We start from the raw sequence: 21,245 nt of genomic DNA, 5'->3' as shown, positions 1-21,245 counted from the left end.
AAACTCTGGAATGGCAGCTAAAGAGAGTGAATTACAGCAAATCATTGCACTGTCATAAAGGTCAACTCCATCTGTCTCTGATAGCTTCACTTCTATTAGCTATTCTAAGACAACACAAATTGTTATAAGCAAATCACAACTATTTTTATGGTTCACACAGTCAATAGGACTTTTAGCATATAAAAAAAACCCTAACTTTTAATACTAACTTTTATAACCCAGCAGCATGTGCTCATTTAGATAAAAGCCCGCTTACATACAGACCTGTTGCATATTCCTATTATATTTATTGAACTACTTTGCAGTTCCACAAGCAGCTACTGTACATGCAACTTCACCAAGATAGCTAAAATGCATTAGTCAACACTGCTTTTAGATCATTCTAGTCTAAAATCTAAATTATTTGTAATATTTCACAATCAATCAGCACTCCTTTATATTCAAACCTGTATGAATTTCTTTCCTCTGCTGAACACAAAAGAAGATATTTTGAAGAAAATGGGTAACTAAACAGTTTCAGGTCCCCATTGACTTCCATAGAAGGAAAACAAATACCATGAAAGTCAATGGTGCCCACAGCTGTTTGGTTACCGACATTCTTCAAAATATCTTTTTCTATTTTTTATTCTATTTTTGGGTGAACTATCCCTTTAATAAATTTTGTATCAAATCATTGTTAGTTCATGTTAGATCAGCTCTATTAAATAATATTAACAGATGCAACCTTTGATTGTAATAATCTAATAGTACATTGAGTAATGTTACCTAATAGGAACTTATTGTAAACTGTAACCAATTATTTATTTATTTTTTAGCTTTTATATAATAGGCTAATGTTTGGCAGGCCCTCTAGCAGCATGGGATCATTTACATAAATGCACGCCTACATACAGAAGGGTTGCATTGTGCTATTCTATTCTTTATTTAACAGGAATATGTGAATATATGAAAAAGCATCAAAGTCTGTTCATATTCTTCATTCTGATCTACTCCCTAAAAAGAGGTAGCCTAATTAAATATATATTATTTGGTAGGACAGCTGTAGTCAAAGAAACCTGCAAATAAAGGATTGGTCAGTAACAGTATACCGGATAAAATGTTAATAGTTGCATTTTATCTCAGAAGTATTAATGCCTGGTTAATGGAGATACGTCAGTATTTGATGCGTCCCAGTTTATCCAAAAATAAACACATGCGCAACATGTTGCAAACCTCATCACGACCATAGTAAACTTTTGTTATAATCCTTCATGCAGATACCCAACAGAACGATTTCAGGGAATGTAGTTCAGGAAACGTGAAGGATAGGGTTCACGTGATGAATATTTAATACAAAGTGTGGATTCACAGAGGTGACAGATAAACCGCTCCAAATGACAGTCGCCAATATAAGTGAATAGACGTACCTGTGAGGAAAGGACTTTTCTCGACTACTGCTCCATCCTAAAGTTGCTGCGGATGCGATGAATTCTCGCACTTGCCTCGAGGTATGCGGAGCCTTTGCCTCGTCAATCAAACAAGTAGTGTGAAGTCGTAAGCTCCTCCCATTTGTTAAGCCCCTCCCATCGGTAGCCCTGGACCTAGCGTGTTACGGTTACAACGAACTTGCTGGTAGCCTATGTATTTTCTATTTGTCAGTCAATGTGTCTTTACTTCACAAACATAACTTACTCCAAAACGATATAGTTTAAGTTATTGTGTTAATATGAATGATGTCCAGTCAGCCGTTCAATGTAGAAAATAAACACTCTTCCACCTTGAATGGGTTGGTTTTGATAATGGCCAGCTAATTAGGCTATACCTTATCCAGCTTATTACACGGCTAACGTACTTAACAAATACATGGACATTAAATATTGATATCTTTATTTCCATACTTTTAGCTTAATCTAAAAAAGTTCATCACAATGCACATGTCTATTGCAACAAGACAACACTAACTTAATTAGTATTTAATTCTCAGCGACCTTTAGTGTCTCTTACCGGTTCCTTATTCTCCTGAGTTATGTTTCCGTTTTCTTGATTCTGAATCCTTTTATCAAAAGTTTTATGCTGATTATTATATGAATTCATAAAATCCGAGGCCTTTCTGCAGTTGGTAGTCGAAGTAGGCCTAACCGTTTTGAGTCACAAGGTGGCGGCAATTAAACGTTGGGATGAAAAAAAGGAGATACCGTGAAGTGAAAACGAAAAAAAGGGTTTGCAATAAATTAAACAGCTGTGAAATTAGAGGCCATTATACAAAAATATTTTTATAGTAATCATTTTTCTACATATATAATATTACACTGAGCACTATGATGAATGTCATGATTGAATGGAAGTAAAATGTAGGTAGCTCCATTTACTATTGCAAGAGAATCAGGATTTTTCTTTATTTTTGACACAAATACACACACACAAAAAAAGAGAAATAATACTGTACATCATATACATATACAAAATAAAAATAGCCTGCATGCCCACTGTTTAAAAAACAACCAACCCTCTGTCAAAGTAAGCTACATCTTACAAGATCAGTGTATGGTCTTAAAACCTATTGACTAGTAAGGTTATAACATATTCAACCATTTTAAAGCTTTTTATGATGTACTGCAAGAGTAGTATCAGGCTATCTTGCACTTTGTTTTATCATTCTTGTCCAACCATAACATGTAGATATTTGATCTAATGCAGGTCTTTAAGACGGCATCTGATTACAGTCAGTCCATGGTTCTGTGATTAGGATCACCAGCAAAGAGGCTCTACCAGGACATCGTCTTTAAGTGCTCCGGCTCCCCGAAAACTCTGTATATACACTACAGACAAATGCAGTGTCCATAATATAGAATATCTTCATCTATAACTGCCATCTTTGACTAAGATAGATGTATGTGGGTGGTAGTAAGAAGACCTCGAGGGGTCCATGTAAATAACAGAGCTGGTGAAGCTCTTGCGGTCCTGTTTGAGTCTTGGCTGTCTATGGCACCATAAAAGTTCCACCTGCTCTCTGAAGAAACTGGTGGTCAGCGTGTACAGGATGGGATTCAAGGCACTGTTGATGGGAAGGATGAAGATCACCACCCATGATGTGATTGTTCCTGAGAGAGACATGAAAGATAAGAGATATTTTCCTTTAGTAAAATATTGAGTGCATTATATGTAGGCCTATAAGTCTTTTGTGTAGTTTTAGTAAAATCTAAAATCTAAGTGGCACTTATAAATTACTCATATTAATATTTGTGAATGCATTTTTACTTGTATACCTTTTCTATATGTACGCACATTTTTTCTTCATTTCATTTCTGAATGACCAACTAACCTGGTATCTTAACTTCCAGCAGGGAGAGGATTTTGACCAGGAATATGGGAATCCAGCAGAGGGCGTCAGAGAACACGATGAAGAAAAAGCGATGTGCCATAGCCACGTCCCTGTGCAGCCGTCCACGCAGCTCTGTGGCATCAATGCCTGTTTTGTAGATGGAGTAAAACATGCTGGAGTAGGAGACGACAATGATGAGGAAGGCCACCAAGTTAAGTCCTACAAGTATAAACATAAAACTCTGACTGAAAAACAGCACAAAACATAATGAAAACAGGGCAAAGCCATTTCTGTACTGTGACTAAAAGGTTTCTTAAAGTTGAGCATACAAGAAAAGGGAGGCTTGCAGACCTGGAGCAATCGTCCATAAATTATAAATGTTGCAACGTAGCACGATTGCTGAACAACAATATCTGTAGCAAATTATGTAAAGGTGCTCTATGCGATGTCACACGTTTTTTAGGCTGAAACACACTGTAAAAAAACGCGGTCTCTGTAGACAGCCCAGGCTCCAAAAACGGCAACAAAAACAAACTGGGCCAACCTGGGCCACGAAACATAACAAACAGTGTTCCAGCCAATAACTGACAAGAATGGTGTGGGGGTTGGGGGGTTAGTGCGCGTGCACATGAAGGGGGGTGTGGGGAGTGGAGGAGAGAGAAGCATGAAGAGGGAAGTTAGAGGAAAGATGTCCTAGACAACGACTAATGTTAGAATTATATTCTCTTGAATTTTGATATGGCCGACACACGACCAAAGAGACGACGTTCTGATGAACAAATAGCAAAGAAGAGCGAATTTACATCCGAAAAGCCTGTTTCAGGAAGCATGGAAGGGAGGGGATGGGATGAGGAGGAGGGAGGGTCGAGCTAGCCTCTGTTTTGTTTGACAATACTTCGAAAGTCAGCAAAAGAAGTAACGTCACCCAACATCGCTTAGAGCACCTTTAATAACCTCTTATATTCGTGTCATTTATAGATTTGGTCTGGCTCATATTGTACAGCCTCCCCCTACTGGACGCATTAGGAATAACAGGGGCTTACAGCTGCCTGTTCCAGGTCTGCATCCTCCCCATTTATGAGAATGTATGAACAATTCAATGCGCGGGAAAATAGCTTTCATCAATTCAGTATGGTTGGTTTCATTAATAAACGAGTGCCATCATCAGCAGCAGTTAACAGAATGTGGCACAAAAATAAGACAGAAATTCTTCAGATTATTGAGGTTGAGACATTTCTCTGTTTTAAAGAGGCCATATTCCACAATTTTTATCATTTTATTTTTGTCCACATTTGTTAGTCAAGGTTTCCTGGATCAAAAATAGCCAAAATTAAATTTTACATGATATATTAACAATCTTACAGACCCCAAACTTTTGAATGGTATATTCTTAACAACTACAAAAAAATCAATTAAACCTGTCCAATAAATGTGGGCGGTCATGTTAATGTATACATTATTGAATCTTATTTTCAATAAATGATCTATGTTTGCTGGGATGGCTATTGGATTAGAGTAACTTTTTATTTCAAAAGAACAAGGAAAGCTATGACTCCTTTAATCTTCATAACTAAATCAAAAAAATGTCACCATTGCCAGAACTCACCAAGAAAAATTCCAGTGGAATATCCCTTTGCAATGGGCTTTTCCAGACGCTCAGAGTGAAGAGGGAAACACACTCCATTGTGTCCGTAATAATTCCCAAACATGTCCTCATTAAGCAGAGGCACTGCAGCTATAGAGATACCTAGCAGCCATATAGAGGTCAAGACGGCAAATGTTTGGCACTTGCTTGGTCGCAGGTGGTTGAAAGGGAAAACAATGACTAGGAATTTCTCTATGGTCAAGTAAGTGAGCAGCATGACGGAAACCTCGGAGGACAGCATAGCCAGGAAGCCAATAGTACGACACTCTAGGCTCTCCATCCACAGCTTAGCGTTCTTGTTGTACTCGCCACGGAACTTCATATCAAAGACCCCCACAAAAAACAGATAGACCCCCATCAGGCAATCTGCACCTAGGGATAAATGAAGCATTGTGGTAAATAGCTTTAGCTGTTACTCATTGGATAACAGAAGCAGAACTCATTAATGAACAAGTAGCTTCCTAAAAGCCCAGATTTACAATTTGGTCTTGTGCCAGAATGTTGGAGCATTTCCTGCACATATAAAATGTTATTTTTAAAAGATAAATCACAATCCCAGCAGGCCAGAAATCAATTTTTACGAGGCATAGGATAGCACAGGTGCGTGACCGAGGCACATGGTAATAACAGTGCAGGCTAAAATAGAAGCTTTTCCCATGCCAAACATGGGTGCATTGATTAATGGCACCAGCCCAGGAACTCCAGAGTTAGAATTGATTACTGAAGGTGATTGTAATCGAGAGCGAATCCTGTGTGAATAGAACTTTTACAGGTTTATAGATTTCCCGTCTGATCACAACAGCCTTTCAAGCTGAATGTCAGGCGGGAGATGTCAACAGTGGGACACTTTGGTTAAAGGAGACAGACAGCAAGAGGACCTGGAGAAAAGGGTTTTTAAACATCTCAGGCAGTGCTCTTCCAGTTCGAAATAATATTGTCAACTGCTCTCACACATCCCTTTCTGAATGCGGAAAGCATAATTGGACCGAGTTCTTTTAGTCCAGGCAAAGTAACTCATTTTGGAGCCAAAAATAGAATTAATTGTAAAATAATTTTTTTCAGCATAGATCATTTTTATGATGTGTCCAGAACAACATACTAAAAGTCCTAAGAAATCCTAGTTGAGGAAATATGTTAAATTCTCATCAATCCGAGATGTGTGCCAATAAGGCCAGACAACAATACACCCCAATGGGGCTATTTTTTCCTTTACTCCTATCAAAATGAAACTTTACACAATGAAAGTACCCATGAAAAGTAACATTTTTTGTATTACAAGTTTCTTTGAAAATTAATTTGAATATGCAAATGAGCTATACACTAATCGAATATAGGCTAAATACACCCGCATAGGCTTAATTTTTTCCTTTACTCCTACCACAAAAAAAACTTTACACAATGAAAGTCTACAAGAAAAGTAAAACATTTTGTATTATAAGTTTCTTTGAAAATGAATTTGAATATGCAAATGAGCAATATACTAATCGAATATGCCCAAAATACACCCTAATGGACTTTTTTTTTCCTTTACTCCTTTCACAATCAAACCTCACACAGTGAAAGTATACATGAAAAGTAACATTTTTGTTTTACAAGTTTCTTTGAAAATCTATTTTAAATATGCAAATGAGCTCAACACTAGGCCTAATTGACTTACTGTATGGCCAAGATACCATAAAGTCACAAGTAGAAAAAACAGGGGCCAAATAACTAACACATTCATGTCCATTCAGTAAGTTAACCCATGCATAAACACGATAAATTAAAGGATTAGTTCAACCCAAAATGAAAATTTCTTAATAATTTACGCACCCCAATGCCATCCAAGATATCCATGTCTTTCTTTCCTCAGTGGAAGAGAAATTATGTTTTTTGAGGAAAACATTTCTGGATTTTTTGTCTAACAATGGACTTCATTGGTTACCATCGATTTTAAGTCCAAATCAATGCAGTTTCAAAAGTCTTTGAAGTGTTTAAACGGGCTGTACGTGATCACAGCTGAAGAAGAGGTTGTATCTAGCGAAACGATAGGTCATTTAAAAAAATATAATTTGTAGACTTTTTAACTTCAATAGTTTGGATTGAGCTGATCAACAAACGGACAGGGAACTACGTCAACACATTGAAAGGTCACGCCGGCGCCGGCAGAAGTACTGCCCCACTGTTTACAATGCGACCATACGTAGGAGGATAGTTAAAATAGTATTGTTTGCTATTATATATATAGTAATAGTATTCAGTGAATATGAATATGAATAGTGAATAACATTCTGATGAATATGAATATTAGTTCAAATAGTATTGCCGGCGCCGACGTGACCTTTCAACGTGATGACGTAGTTCCCTTTCCGTTTGTTGATCAGCTCAATCTGAACTATTGAAGTTAAAAAGTCTATAAATGATAATTTTTTTTTTTTAAATGACCTATCGTTTCGCTAGATAACAACCTCTTCTTCAGCTGTGATCGCGTACAGCCCGTTCAAACACTTCAGAGACTTTTGAAACTGCATTGATTTGGACTTAAAATCGATGGTAACCAATGAAGTCCATTGTTAGACGAAAAATCCAGAAATGTTTTCCTCAAAAAACATAATTTCTCTTCCACTGAGGAAAGAAAGACATGGATATCTTGGATGGCATTGGGGTGAGTAAATTATTAGGAAATTTTCATTTTGGGGTGAACTAATCCTTTAAAGTCACTTGCCACAAAAATACTTATATTGACCTTAAGAATTGATTGCACAATCTTGCCTCCAGTTGCTTTCTAAATTATTATTATTATTTTTTATTTATTTTTTGCGAACAAGCCTTACCTAATGACATTCCCCCACAGATAACATAAGAAGAAAGTCAGAATAGCCATTTTAGTCATTAGTAAAATTTGGGGCTGGTAGATTTACAAATGATTGGTATTGTTGGTAAGATTACGAGATTACAGGCAGAAGTCATTCTTACCAACTAAACGATTCAATCTCACACAGAAGACAGATGAAAAACCAGATAGACACACTTTCCAGACATTCCAGCTCTTTACAATAATTTTGCCAGACACCAAAACTGCTTCTCTTTTTGTAGTTAGTAAGTATTTCAGACCAGGCGGGCCACACATCAGACTTCCACCGTTTGTAAAGTAGCTTTGCAGTGTTATGAGAAGCTAGCAACAGCAATATCTAGTTAGTTAAAGAAAAAAAAAAAAACTAAAATAAAATAAAAAACACCAGAAAGAAACTTCCCCTGTTGTTGCTACCTTGTCGTGGTGGGGAGGCTTGTGTGTCTCCGTGACCCTGAAGACTATACTGGCGGGGGTTATACCCCTGGCAGGTACTACCAAGCCAGGCAGTTTTCAGGTTAGAGGCCAGTCTAAAAGCAGCATTGCCATCACCCATTGGCAGTAGAATGATTGGATGAAGATTGGGCCGATGTATTTGTCATACATATGAATGGTGTTTCCGCAAATTAGGACATATTCAATAGGTGTGGCCCTCATGTGCATATTCTAATTCATTTCAAAAGAAACTTGTAATACAAAAAAAGTTACCTTTCATGTATACTTTTACTATGTAAAGTTTTATTGTGTTAGGAGTAAAGAAAAAAATTAAGCCTATTTAGGGTGTATTTTGGGCATATTCGATTAGTGTATAGCTCATTTGCATATTAAAATTAATTTTCAAAGAAACTTGTAATACAAACATTTTTTACTTTTCATGGGTACTTTCTTTGTGTAAAGTTTCATTTTAATAGGAGTAAAGGAAAAAAATAGCCCCATTGGGGTGTATTGTTGCCTGGCCTTATTGGCACACATCTCGGATTGATGAGAATTTAACATATTTCCTCAACTAGGATTTCTTAGGACTTATAGTATGTTGTTCTGGACACCTCATAGAAATGATCTATGCTGAAAAAAATTATTTTACAATTAGTCTGTCGTAAAACGCTACTTTGCCTGGACTATTTAGTAAGACGAAACCCACATCATTTTTAAGATAAATAGAAAAATTAAGAGATAGCTTGCGATATGTAATTGATGTAATTGAGAAGACATTATGGGTGCAGGAACACTTATAATTTGAGAGCTTGGTGTCCTAGAAAACGGTTTCTTCTTGGAGTGCCAGCTGCTTCTGCTTTTGTCACATTGGTTTCATAACAGTCAGCCAATTATAGTACAAATAAGCCCTGAAAACAGATGTTTGTGCCCTCTGGTGTCAGTAATGATGGTATCTTAAAAGACTTGGCCTTTTAAGGATACATGCTTTTAACTCAGACCGTATCATAAAGCATATTTAGTGTTTAATATAATGTGGGCAATGGTAAAATGTATACGTCAGGTACTCACAGCACAAAACCTTGATGCAGAGGGCATGCAGGTTGTTCTCAGCCCGCAGGACAGTCCGCATCCCGATAACAAAGAGGTTCCCAAAGCAGGTGATGAAAGCCATGACCCACACAGACACACGAAGGACCATGTTAGCTAGCAGATCCTCAAAAGATGAGAGACCATCTGAGTTTGGTTTACACTTCCGGACATGTGGGGCGTAAGAACAGTACTGGAACTTCTTGAAATATCTGAGAAAAAAATAATATCAATATTTAATTAATATTTTAAATATTAATATTCATGTTATGTAATGTGTTTACAAATTCACTGATGTGTGTAATTTCTGTGATTCTAGTGGTACCTAACGGAATTGTAAAAAATAATTAACCTTTTTCATACAGCTGGTAGTACTATTTACTTGTATATTATATTATATTTTATTCATTATATTATATATTATATCATATTACTATAAATGAAACATTTAAATGTAAAAATATTTGTATATTGACAGTCATTTACACGCTTTTGAAGACGACCAACTATTATCATGATACAGTCAGTGGCGTAGTGGAAGGCCACGGAGGCCACACACCCCACACCGAACCCAACCCCCGCCACTGTATGCAGTATATAAAAAATTTGTAAAAAATCAAGTTTTTTGTTGTGTCGGTGTGGGTGCCGGTGCTGGTGTCCGTGACGGTGCCCGTGCCAGTGTGTCCGTGCCGGTGTCCATGTCCATGCTGGTGCCGATGTATGTGCCGGTGCGAGTGTCCATGTCCGTGCTGATGTCCATGCCTGTGTCCATGCCGGTTTTCCATGTCGTTTCCATGTTGGCGTGCGTGCTTGTGCCGCTGTCCGTGCCGGTGTCTGTGCCGGGGTGTCCGTGCCAGTGTCCGTGTGCCTGTGTTGTCTGGGGTCAATACGATTTTTTTTTTTTTTTTTAAGTAATTAATACTTCTTCTTTTTTTCTTCTTTTTTTTACCAAGAATGCATTAATTTGATCAAAAGTACTTAATTTACTCACAATGTAATTAAATACTTTAATTACTCACAATGTTGTTCCAAATCTGTATTAATTTCTTTTCTTGTGCTGAACACAAAAGAAGATATTTTGAAGAATGTGAAAATATACACTATGGAAGTCACTGGGGACCGGCAACTGTTTGGTTAGCCACATTCTTCAAAATAACTTTTATTTTCAACAGAAGAAAGAAACTTATTTGGGTTTAAAACAACTCAGAGTAAATGATGACAATTAGTTTTTGGGGGAACTATCCCTTTAATGTTAATATAACAACAATAAACAAAGAGAAAATAACTCACTGCTCCGAGAAGTTTAATAGTAGCTTAAATAAGTATCAATGTATAATTTATACTGAAGTCTATGTAGAGTTAATATTTTTAATTTGTTTAATTTATTTCTTAAATGCTTCTGTTAAATACACCTACTGTAGCTGAAAAAAATAAATGAAGCCCTGTTTATTTCATTTGTGTATTATATGTTGTGTATATGTAATGTGTATCTTTGTTCTTATCTTTTAATAACAAAGAAAACAATGACAATTTTTTTTTTTTGTTACTTTTAAGGCTTTGTTTTTAAAATAGGGACATTCGTTTGGCTATAATGCCCAGTCACTTGCAAAATAGTAAAACCAACATGAAAAAGAATCGTGATAAAATGGTGAATCGTGATTTTCCTGACAAAAATCAAGATATTATATTTTTGTCATATCGCCCATCCCTAGACCAGACAAGATACAAGATTTGTATTGATGTAGCAAGTTGTGGCTGGTGTGCCAAACAGTTCAAGTTAAGTGGTGTCAATAAATGTGTGCTGTTTTTTATTTTATTTACTTGAAGCAAATGTTGTCTTTTCCTTTTATTTTCTTGTCAGTGTGCACCAGAGTGCCTTGTTTATATTTTAAAATCACACAAAAAAAAAAAAACATCTGGGATGCCCCCCAATGATTTAATTTGTAAACATGTCACATTTTCACCTCTTGTGAGTTTGCAGGTTTGATTAAAAAAAATTCAAAGCAGAATGAGATACTCACATGTAGGAGAGATTATCCATGGTCTGGAACATGCTTGTCTGGATATTTGGGATCTCCACTCCCTCCAGGCCACTGCAGAAACAGAATATTGACGTTTTAGTGTTCAAGAGCCTTTGGTTATTCTGCTGACCATTGTCCGGTCTCCTGCAAGCTCTAAGCTTCAGTGAATACTACAATCTGGCACATAGCTTGGTCTGCTGTTTGTTAACTAACTCGACTCAGAGAACAACCTTTGTTGTGTGGTTACTACAGCATAGAAAATGTAATATTGTTAAAAAACTCATGAAAACCTTAGATAACGCTGTTACTTACAGAGACTGGAGCTGAATTAGGTGGTTAAATTGGCCTGGGTGGATGTGGTCCAGTGGGTTTTGGGACAGATTCCTACAAATGAGAAAACACAGCAGGCTAATAGTATGTATACTTTATAAAGATCTGCACCAGATTTTCATATTTACATTTTTATATTTGAAATAAAATGTTGGCCTATTCATCCAACTGCTATTACTCACAGAATTTGCAATGAGGGTAAATCCTTGAAAATACTGATTGGCAGTTCCTTTATCAAGTTACTGGACAGATCTCTGCAAAAGCGACATGGGCATGTCAAACGATAAAATAATTGATAAATCACTAGTGCCTTCTCTTTTTCCTTATTTCCATGCACACACTCATTCACAACAATGTTTCATTGTCACTCACAGGTCTCCCATCATGCGCAGGGATTGGAAGGTTTTCTCCGGCAAACTCTTGATGAGATTGGCTCTCAGTGACCTAAAAAGCACCAAGCATGAGAAGACTTAAGATCATAAACCTCACTGAAAGGGCCCTGATTTGGAACTTGTCAGCTAAACTTTTATCAGCTAAAGCTTAATAGAGAAACTGACCTCCAAGAGCATATGACTTAGTACTTCAGAATTATTTGGATCAGAGAACATAAACATACAGTGGTTTCCAAAGTTTTGAGATAAAACTAAAACTGAAAATGACTAAATTAGTCTTCTAACTTTTTTTGCTGTTCACTTCTCTTCAGCTGAATAAGGACATTGTATTTAATAATACTTACAGCACAGTAAGATGTTCACAAGTGAGTAAAGTTGACAAGCCCAACGTCGTAATACGATTCCCCTCAAAATCCCTTTAAGAGAGCATGTCATAAATTGATGAGTAAGAATTAATAATGCAAACAAAAATGCTGGATATACAAAATTTCAGTAAATATAATACAGGCATGTTGACATGTACATGTGACATATACACAATATTAAAAGGTAGCATGACAGCTGAAGGCCTAAGACTATTTGGTTACACCTAAACATCGGCATATCAGTGAAATCCAGCCTCATCCTGTTGCTCTTGGCTGTCAAAGACAGACACCATGACCAAGGAGAGAATAACGCTGCATTAGTGACAGAGTACATGCTGTTCTTGTACTACACAAAGATGAGAGCAAGAAGGATGAGCCCCAGGTAGCATTTAAACCTGTCTGGGATCTTAAAAGAACACAAAAAAACTAATGCTGCGCAAGAAGAAATGTACACTATGCACAAAATAATTTTTACTAAGTTTCATTATGTTTTTTATATATCTTTGTATATATATTATATTTATTTTTCTCACTGTATATATATATATACAGTGAGAAAAATAAGATCTGTGGTGATACGTTTTGCTCTATAATGTAAATTACACACACCCATTTCATAAACACAAATCTTAAAGCTGTTATGTTTAATTTAAATAAACGTCTGTTTCTAATAAGTACATACTGTAAGAACATTTGGGGTGTGAGTTTGTGCAGGTTAAGTTGTAGAGCAAAACGTTCAAGTATTGTCACATTATGTTTACCACAGATCTTATTTTACTAATTAATTGATAAAACCCCATAGGGAAATCTTGAGGGAAACATTGGCGAATTAGTCTTCCGTGTTTTGACGTCATCCCTGCAGCACTCTATTCAGTTCTTCATTTTTACCCATGGTAAATGAACTTTAAACTTGATTTCTTTTAAAGCACTTTCAATTTCCAATTTGTATAAAATGAGCTATATAAATAACAAAAAAATATACCACTGAATATTACGATATCTTTATTGCATTCTGAGTTGCAGGCATGCCAACGTAGGGGACAAAACCCATAACAAGTGTTTCCCCTTATTTTTGAACTGTCTCCATTGGTAACAAGGATGGCTAAAGACAACATATTTTACCTATCTATTTGTAAAAATAAAATAATGATGCTGCCATCTTTCTATAGTTCATTTCTCTGGTGAAAATTGTCATTTTGACCCCCTCTATAAAATAGTGGATTACTCAATAAACTAAATATTTATCCATGGCATTTGATATTTTGACTATTTTACTATTAATGTTTGTCTTTCTTCAGAAAAATTAAATATTAACAAAATTAAAAAATGTGAGCCGGAGACCTCAGGTTGAGTTGTCTCGGAGTGACCCAGCTCTGTTTCAAACATGATCTGCCTCGCTGCCAGCATCTTCCTAACTGAACTGAATTCAAAATCCTGTAAACCATGACAGCTATAGTACGTAAAAGAGAAGTGGATACTTACAGCCAGCTGAGTAAGGGCATATGGGTGCAGAGTCTGGCGGGGGGGAGCTGTTCTAGAGAGGTATTTACCATTGACCTGTACAGATGTTTAGATGAGGTGAGCCACAACATCACAACCTCGTACAGACACTTAAAACTACAGACTTAAATCATTTAAAATGCAAATATTTTTTTCAGAGCAATATTTTTTGTGACTGAAGCAACTTGGGTGAAAATATACAGTAAAACGCATTGATTCTGAAGAACAGCGCTTCACACACAAATAATGGGGTTTGTTATTACAAAAGAAGGAAATCAACAGCACTTCTTAAATGAGGATGGATGAAGACTTACAGGAAGAAGAGGGAGTTCAGACCAGTAAATGTATTGGCTGTAAATGTTGTTATGGGATTGTCATCCAAAATCCTGAAGATAAAATAACATTTCAAAACTTGCAAAAATGTTCCTAAACCACCAGCCAAACTAATGGACCAATTAATTTAATAAATGAATAACTCGTAGATTCAGTGCAGATACCATTTAAAAGTTTTAAGATTTTTTTTTTTTTTTTTTTTTTAAAGGAAATGAATATCCTTCAGCAAGGATGCATTAAATTGATCAAAAGGCACAGTAAAAACTATTTAAATTATAATAATATTTCACAATATTACTGTTTTTATTGTAACTGTCAACTGTTTTGATAAAAAATACAGCATTGTTGAGCTTAAGAGACTAAATATTAACAACCCTGAATTGTAATAACATATGCTATGAATTTTGAATCTATTTTAATATACTACAACAATAAAAGTTTTTTTAATTGTATTAATACAGATTTTATTCTTGGTCAAAATATTCAATATGTATTGTGTACTTGTGTACACAAAAATTTAAGTTAAGAACAGGCATATACTGCTGTTGCAAAACATTTTAGATATAATGTAAACAACAGAATCATCAGGACTTTGGATGTTGCCAGTTTAATTTAAGCATTATATAGCATATATATACAGTGAAGAAAATAAGTATTTGAACACCCTGCTATTTTGCAAGTTCTCCCACTTGGAAATCATGGAGGGGTCTGAAATTGTCATCGTAGGTGCATGTCCACTGTGAGAGACATAATCAAAAAAAAAATCCAGAAATCACAATAAATGATTTTTTAACTATTTATTTGTATGATACAGCTGCAAATAAGTATTTGAACACCTGTCTATCAGCTAGAATTCTGACCCTCAAAGACCTGTTAGTCTGCCTTTAAAATGTCCACCTCCACTCCATTTATTATCCTAAATTAGATGCACCTGTTTGAGGTCGTTAGCTGCATAAAGACACCTGTCCACCCCATACAATCAGTAAGAATCCAACTACTAACATGGCCAAGACCAAAGAGCTGTCCAAAGACACTAGAGACAAAATTGTACACCTCCTCAAGGCTGGAAAGGGCTAGGGGGAAATTGCCAAGCAGCTTGGTGAAAAAAGGTCCACTGTTGGAGCAATCATTAGAAAATGGAAGAAGCTAAACATGACTGTCAATCTCCCTCGGACTGGGGCTCCATGCAAGATCTCACCTCGTGGGGTCTCAATGATCCTAAGAAAGGTGAGAAATCAGCCCAGAACTACACAGGAGGAGCTGGTCAATGACCTGAAAAGAGCTGGTACCACCGTTTCCAAGGTTACTGTTGGTAATACACTAAGACGTCATGGTTTGAAATCATGCATGGCACGGAAGGTTCCCCTGCTTAAACCAGCACATGTCAAGGCCCGTCTTAAGTTTGCCAATGACCATTTGGATGATCCAGAGGAGTCATGGGAGAAAGTCATGTGGTCAGATGAGACCAAAATAGAACTTTTTGGTCATAATTCCACTAAACGTGTTTGGAGGAAGAAGAATGATGAGTACCATCCCAAGAACACCATCTCTACTGTGAAGAATGGGGGTGGTAGCATCATGCTTTGGGGGTGTTTTTCTGCACATGGGACAGGGCGACTGCACTGTATTAAGGAGAGGATGACCGGGGCCATGTATTGCGAGATTTTGGGGAACAACCTCCTTCCCTCAGTTAAAGCATTGAAGATGGGTCGAGGCTGGGTCTTCCAACATGACAATGACCCAAAGCACACAGCCAGGATAACCAAGGAGTGGCTCTGTAAGAATCATATCAAGGTTCTGGCGTGGCCTAGCCAGTCTCCAGACCTAAACCCAATAGAGAATCTTTGGAGGGAGCTCAAACTCTATGTTTCTCAGCGACAGCCCAGAAACCTGACTGATCTAGAGAAGATCTGTGTAGAGGAGTGGGCCAAAATCCCTCCTGCAGTGTGTGCAAACCTGGTGAAAAACTACAGGAAACGTTTGACCTCTGTAATTGCAAACAAAGGCTACTGTACCAAATATTAACATTGAATTTCTCAGGTGTTCAAATACTTATTTGCAGCTGTATCATACAAATAAATAGTTAAAAAATCATACATTGTGATTTCTGGATTTTTTTTTTTTAGATTATTTCTCTCACAGTGGACATGCACCTACGATGACAATTTCAGACCCCTCCATGATTTCTAAGTGGGAGACCTTGCAAAATAGCAGGGTGTTCAAAAACTTTTCCTCACTGTATATATATATATATGAAACAACAGCATTTGCAGCTTGTTGATGGTTGTACTCACAGCCACTTGAGTTTATGAAGATCACTGAAGACTCCAGGTGAAAGGAAGGAGATGCAGTTCTGGCTCAAAGATCTGCAACACAAGAACAAGAAATAATGTTGAGCTTTACTCAGAATGAGGGAAGTTTTAACAAAGACCAAAAAAAAAATTGGTGTAGGCTATTCAATGAATTGAACTTTTTATAATTGAGGAATTTTACAACTGAATTGAGCTGAATAATAACAGTATGATCTTGCTACTACAGCTGCTTTACAACAGAATTTGATGACGTTTGCATCATTAATACTTTCCAGTTTATTATTGTGAAGCTGCTTTGAAACAATCTAAGTGCTATAAAAAAATAAGGGTGACTAGACTATTCCTGTTTAATGTGAATTAAAAAACAAAACAAAAAAAAACACTTACAGTTTTTGCAGCTTATATAGTCCACTAAAAGCGTGAATGGAAACAGTGAGAATGCAATTATCCTGGAGAAACCTGAGGAAGAAAACAAAACAATCAGCAATTTGGTCAAAAGCTGGTTGTGTTTAACAGGTTAACCAAAATGTAAAAAAAATAAATAATATATATATATATATATATAGAGAGAGAGAGAGAGAGAGAGAGAGAGAGAGAGAGAGAGAGAGAGAGATGAAAAAAAATCATGTTTGTTGAAGGAGGGACTCGAGCCATATAGACTAAACTATTGAGACTTTGTGATAAGCCATTTTGACTGGTTTTTGGATTGCTGATTTGCACTTATATGACAATAGACTGCCTCACTGTGTTTTTGACCAACGCCTGTACCTTGACCACAATTTCATCCTGCCTCATATCCTTTATTTATCTTTAATACATCTCCGCAAATGTATTTTACTCCACCTCCCACACCTCCATCATATCACTGAATACTTCAACAACTCACATATAGTCATGCATCCTTTGCCAACAGTACTGTATCCAAAACTAAGTGTCCCCAACCAAATATTTATCTAAGAATGTATAAATATTGGAATATTGGAGGCGCTAAAATTAATGCCTCATCAGGACAGTTTCCACATCCTCTGTCTGTGACATGTGAGCGTCATCACACAAGTGTAACTGCACAAGTACGTTGTGTTTTCAAGCTGACAGTGTCTGCTGTGGCTCTTTACAGAAAATATAGTCATTTTTGGGTCACCTACAATATTAAATATTTAAGAGCTTTGACTTATGAATTAGGGAATGGGCCATTGATAATTAATCATGAAATGTATCATTTATATAAGAAGAAAACTCCATTAACCTATATGGAACAGAACCTAAACATTGAAGTGTATCCACCGTACACACAGCTCTAATGGTAAAACTCTACTCTCAGTGCCGTTTCTGAGACGCAACACTACAAATAAATACGACAAAATAGCTTTTCTCCTTGACAGAAATACAAAAAGCAGATTCACTGAAATAGCACACAAAAAAGCTCCACATGACTGACTTTTCATGTTTGATTTAATGCCAAGCCATTTCAAGGCTTGAGAGCATTGAAACAGCCATTTACAAGATTGTCTCTTTTATTTGTTTTTATAAATATGTCAGAGTGGTGTTCCCAGTCCTCCTCAGCGGAAGGAAAGAGCTAAATGAAGTAATTACATTGCATAACTTTGTTTGTTCTAAAATAATTTGAACATTTAAACTATCAAAATCTTCTATTAAAAGCAGCACTTTAAGTATTTTTGAAAATGGTAATGAATTTTCTATAACCATTTACTCTGGTATAACTCACAATACAAACATCATTTCATTCATCTCCAGTAATAGTTTTCTATGTAATTTCTGATCTTTTTCTATCTCTCCTACCTCTATCACTCTCATCAGTGGGTCGAGGGGTCGCAGTTTAGCTGTTTGTATGTCTAGTTAGTCCCTGCTTTCTCCATTGACAGTTTTTTTTAGTTTTTTGTTTTTTGCAAGCAATATGTAAATCACAGTTTTGTATCGTGCAAAAAACCATGAAATGGACATTGGTCCATTGGATGGTCTCAAACTGATGTTTTTATCTCTGGATAGGGAAAACTAAATTATTTTATATTATATTTAAAAAAATCAATATTTAAAAAATAACATCAATTATGTTAAAAGTATATTAAATTACACTACCATTAAAAATGTGGGGTTAGAAAGTATTTTTAAAAAAAAAAATTGATTACTTTATTTAGCAGGGATTAATTTACTTGATCAAAAGTAACAGCGGCGACTTTTACATTGTTAATGTATAAATGCTGTTATAATATTATAATTATTTCTGAAGGAGTAATGTCCACTGGAAATTCAGCTTTTCCATCACAGGAATAAATTACATTTTAAAATATTTTAAATTGTTATAATATTTCACAATATTACTGATTTTACTGTATTTTTGATAAAATAAATGCAGCCTTGTGAGCTTATATTCCCCAATCTTATGAACGTTATAGTGTTTATTCCATTAAAACATTCAAAAGATGGCAAAATCTTAATCATGACGACTTTACAAAAAATATTTTATGAAACTTATTTGTAAAAAGGAAAAACCGCTGATGTCTTATCTACAGTACTGTATACATATACATATCTACAGTACTGTAGGCCACTATCCTCACGCCTGTCAGTGTGTAGAAAGCATTAATCACCATAAAGCAACACATAAAATCCCAACTTTAATTGCATGCTATACAGAAACCTGCCAATACTGAGATTAATAAGCAGCAGCAAGCTCAATTTAAAGGAAGGTGACCATGGCCTCATCATAAAAGCTTCAGTGGATTCAACAGAAAGCTGATCAGAAACGTTAATCAGTTTCATGCAGGAACCAATAGTTTTTGTACCACATAAACAAGCATTGGCTGTACAGGTTGACAGCTCCATTATACAAGCCTCTGTACTGATTTGCGGCTTAGCAAAGCATCTCCTTAGTAAATGCATACCAAAGTTGTCTTGAGCAGGTCTTATGAAATCAATCACTATGTGACAAAAATTATAAGTAGCATTTTCGGATCAGAGGAAATTAATGCTTATTCATACTTACAGCCTCTGTAGTTTTATGTTTTTGATGAAGGCTTTATCGGGTAACATGCAAATCTCGTTGCTCTTCAATGATCTGTCCAAAAGCAACACAAATAGTCAATTTAACACTCAGTAGTGTTTCATTTGTGTATGCTGAAGAAAATAAATGATAAAGAAAATTTGTTTATAGCCTATACTGATACTGTCTTTTGTTTACTCCAGTGTATTTTGCAAACTAAAGGCCTTTCCACTCTTCAAATTGTTAAGCCGTGTCATGGTTGCATGTCACTGCTGGTTTACTGAATATACTTTTCAGACCATAGCTGTAAGAATAAAACAATCTATTTTTCATTCAAATAACGCATTTCCCGTTATTGCCATGTGTCAACATGACGAGAGGCTGCTCACTGCAGAGCAAATGGGTGGAGCTTACGTGGAGCTCCTCCTCACTAGAGATCCAGCGAGGAGGAGCGAATGTAATTTGGGCCTAATGGGTGGAGCTAGAATATCCAACCAAACCCTAACCCTACCCACAACTCTATCCCTCCAACCCATTAGACATTCAGAGAGGAGGATCTGGACTATCCCCACCCCATTAGATGCCCAGAGAGGAGACTGTTTATGATTACTACTATATAGTGATTTTCAAGTTGAAATTTTGTATAACTCACCAGTGGCCCTGACCCTGCTCTAGAGCTTATTACTGGGTTATGTTTTTTTGGCTGCCTTCACATGTTATCGGAATGATCGTATAAATACGATTTCCTTAGTCGGAAATTGGACACAGTACGCCCTCTCAAGTATTTACCACTGGGAAACTCAGATATGATTTTGACACCAGAGTTTCCGAGTAGGGCGTGCCATAGACTTTAAACATGGCGGAGGGAAGAATAATTGCTCCTTTGACTGCTATTCTTTATTCGTTTTTTTCCACAACAGCTACATCGCCTTGTCTTGTCGTTGAAGTAGTGCATATTTACATATAGGCATAATCGTTTCAAGCATTGTATGTTTTTACACAGTGAAAATAGCATGTAGCCTAATTGACAAGCTGACTATCTATATGGTGCGGTGAATTTTTATATGGTTGTCAACGAATGGGAAGCTACATTTTATTCAAAATTAAATATTAAATACATTTTGGCTTTAATAAGATTTTCCCAAGAATTAGGCAAGAATAACCTGGTGTCCTCCACAATTCCTGTTCTTTCCGACAACAAAGTACTAAATGCGATGAGCTCGTAATCACAACTTCAGAAGTGGGAAGTAGGAAATTTCCGATAGCACGTGAAAGCAGCATTAAACCTTCAACAATTCATAATCTTTTGAATCAGTGAACTAGGCTACTGTACATTTTGACTATACAAATTTGCAATGGAAGGATGCGTACAGGAAGGTAACATTCGCTGACACCTGTGGAACGGATCTCAAGCTGACATGCACACAGTGGATCTCATTGTTAATGCATTGGCAACGATCAGGATACTGCTCCACTTCTGCAAGGTAGAATAGGAAAGAGATACATATACACACGAACATACACTCATTTTTGGCAATATGGAAGTTCTGTGCAGTGACAATCAAAATATAGTTAAAAATGAACACGGATTTACATTGTGGAAAAGTATATTAAAATGAATTTTAAATTAAGGTTACATTTCAAATATATTTCAAAGTTTAAATATGAGTTGACCTTATCCACCTTTTTCCTAT

General features: G+C 36.3%; 2 protein-coding genes across 4 annotated transcripts in view; both read right to left on the bottom strand.

Moving 5' to 3' along the window:
* Positions 1–1,505, bottom strand: part of frya (furry homolog a) — a 72,539-nt gene extending 71,034 nt beyond the window's left edge. Inside the window, exon 1 of the mRNA XM_084126976.1 lies at positions 1,407–1,505. The gene's annotated coding sequence lies outside the window, so the exon portion shown is untranslated. The remainder of the gene's footprint in view (positions 1–1,406) is intronic.
* Positions 1,506–2,346: 841 nt separating this feature from the next.
* Positions 2,347–21,245, bottom strand: part of rxfp2b (relaxin family peptide receptor 2b) — a 31,643-nt gene continuing 12,744 nt past the window's right edge. For 2 of the 3 annotated variants that reach the window (XM_084125294.1, XM_084125295.1), the window contains exons 4-18: positions 20,923–21,028; positions 19,555–19,626; positions 16,938–17,009; positions 16,533–16,604; positions 14,220–14,291; positions 13,888–13,962; positions 12,385–12,456; positions 12,021–12,092; positions 11,831–11,902; positions 11,631–11,702; positions 11,319–11,390; positions 9,280–9,509; positions 4,908–5,318; positions 3,302–3,520; positions 2,347–3,080 (exon numbers count right to left, since the gene is read on the bottom strand). In XM_084125294.1, coding sequence (XP_083981420.1) covers positions 2,836–3,080; positions 3,302–3,520; positions 4,908–5,318; positions 9,280–9,509; positions 11,319–11,390; positions 11,631–11,702; positions 11,831–11,902; positions 12,021–12,092; positions 12,385–12,456; positions 13,888–13,962; positions 14,220–14,291; positions 16,533–16,604; positions 16,938–17,009; positions 19,555–19,626; positions 20,923–21,028 — 1,934 coding nt within the window. In that variant the 3' untranslated portion in view covers positions 2,347–2,835. The remainder of the gene's footprint in view (positions 3,081–3,301; positions 3,521–4,907; positions 5,319–9,279; positions 9,510–11,318; positions 11,391–11,630; positions 11,703–11,830; positions 11,903–12,020; positions 12,093–12,384; positions 12,457–13,887; positions 13,963–14,219; positions 14,292–16,532; positions 16,605–16,937; positions 17,010–19,554; positions 19,627–20,922; positions 21,029–21,245) is intronic. The other variant, XM_084125296.1, reaches the window with a different exon arrangement.

The sequence above is a fragment of the Abramis brama genome, assembly GCF_963993115.1.
Source record: "Abramis brama genome assembly, chromosome: 10".
NCBI lineage: Eukaryota > Metazoa > Chordata > Actinopteri > Cypriniformes > Leuciscidae > Abramis > Abramis brama.
The sequence above is the reverse complement of the archived record's forward strand: the minus strand, read 5'-3'. Positions and strand labels throughout refer to the sequence as shown.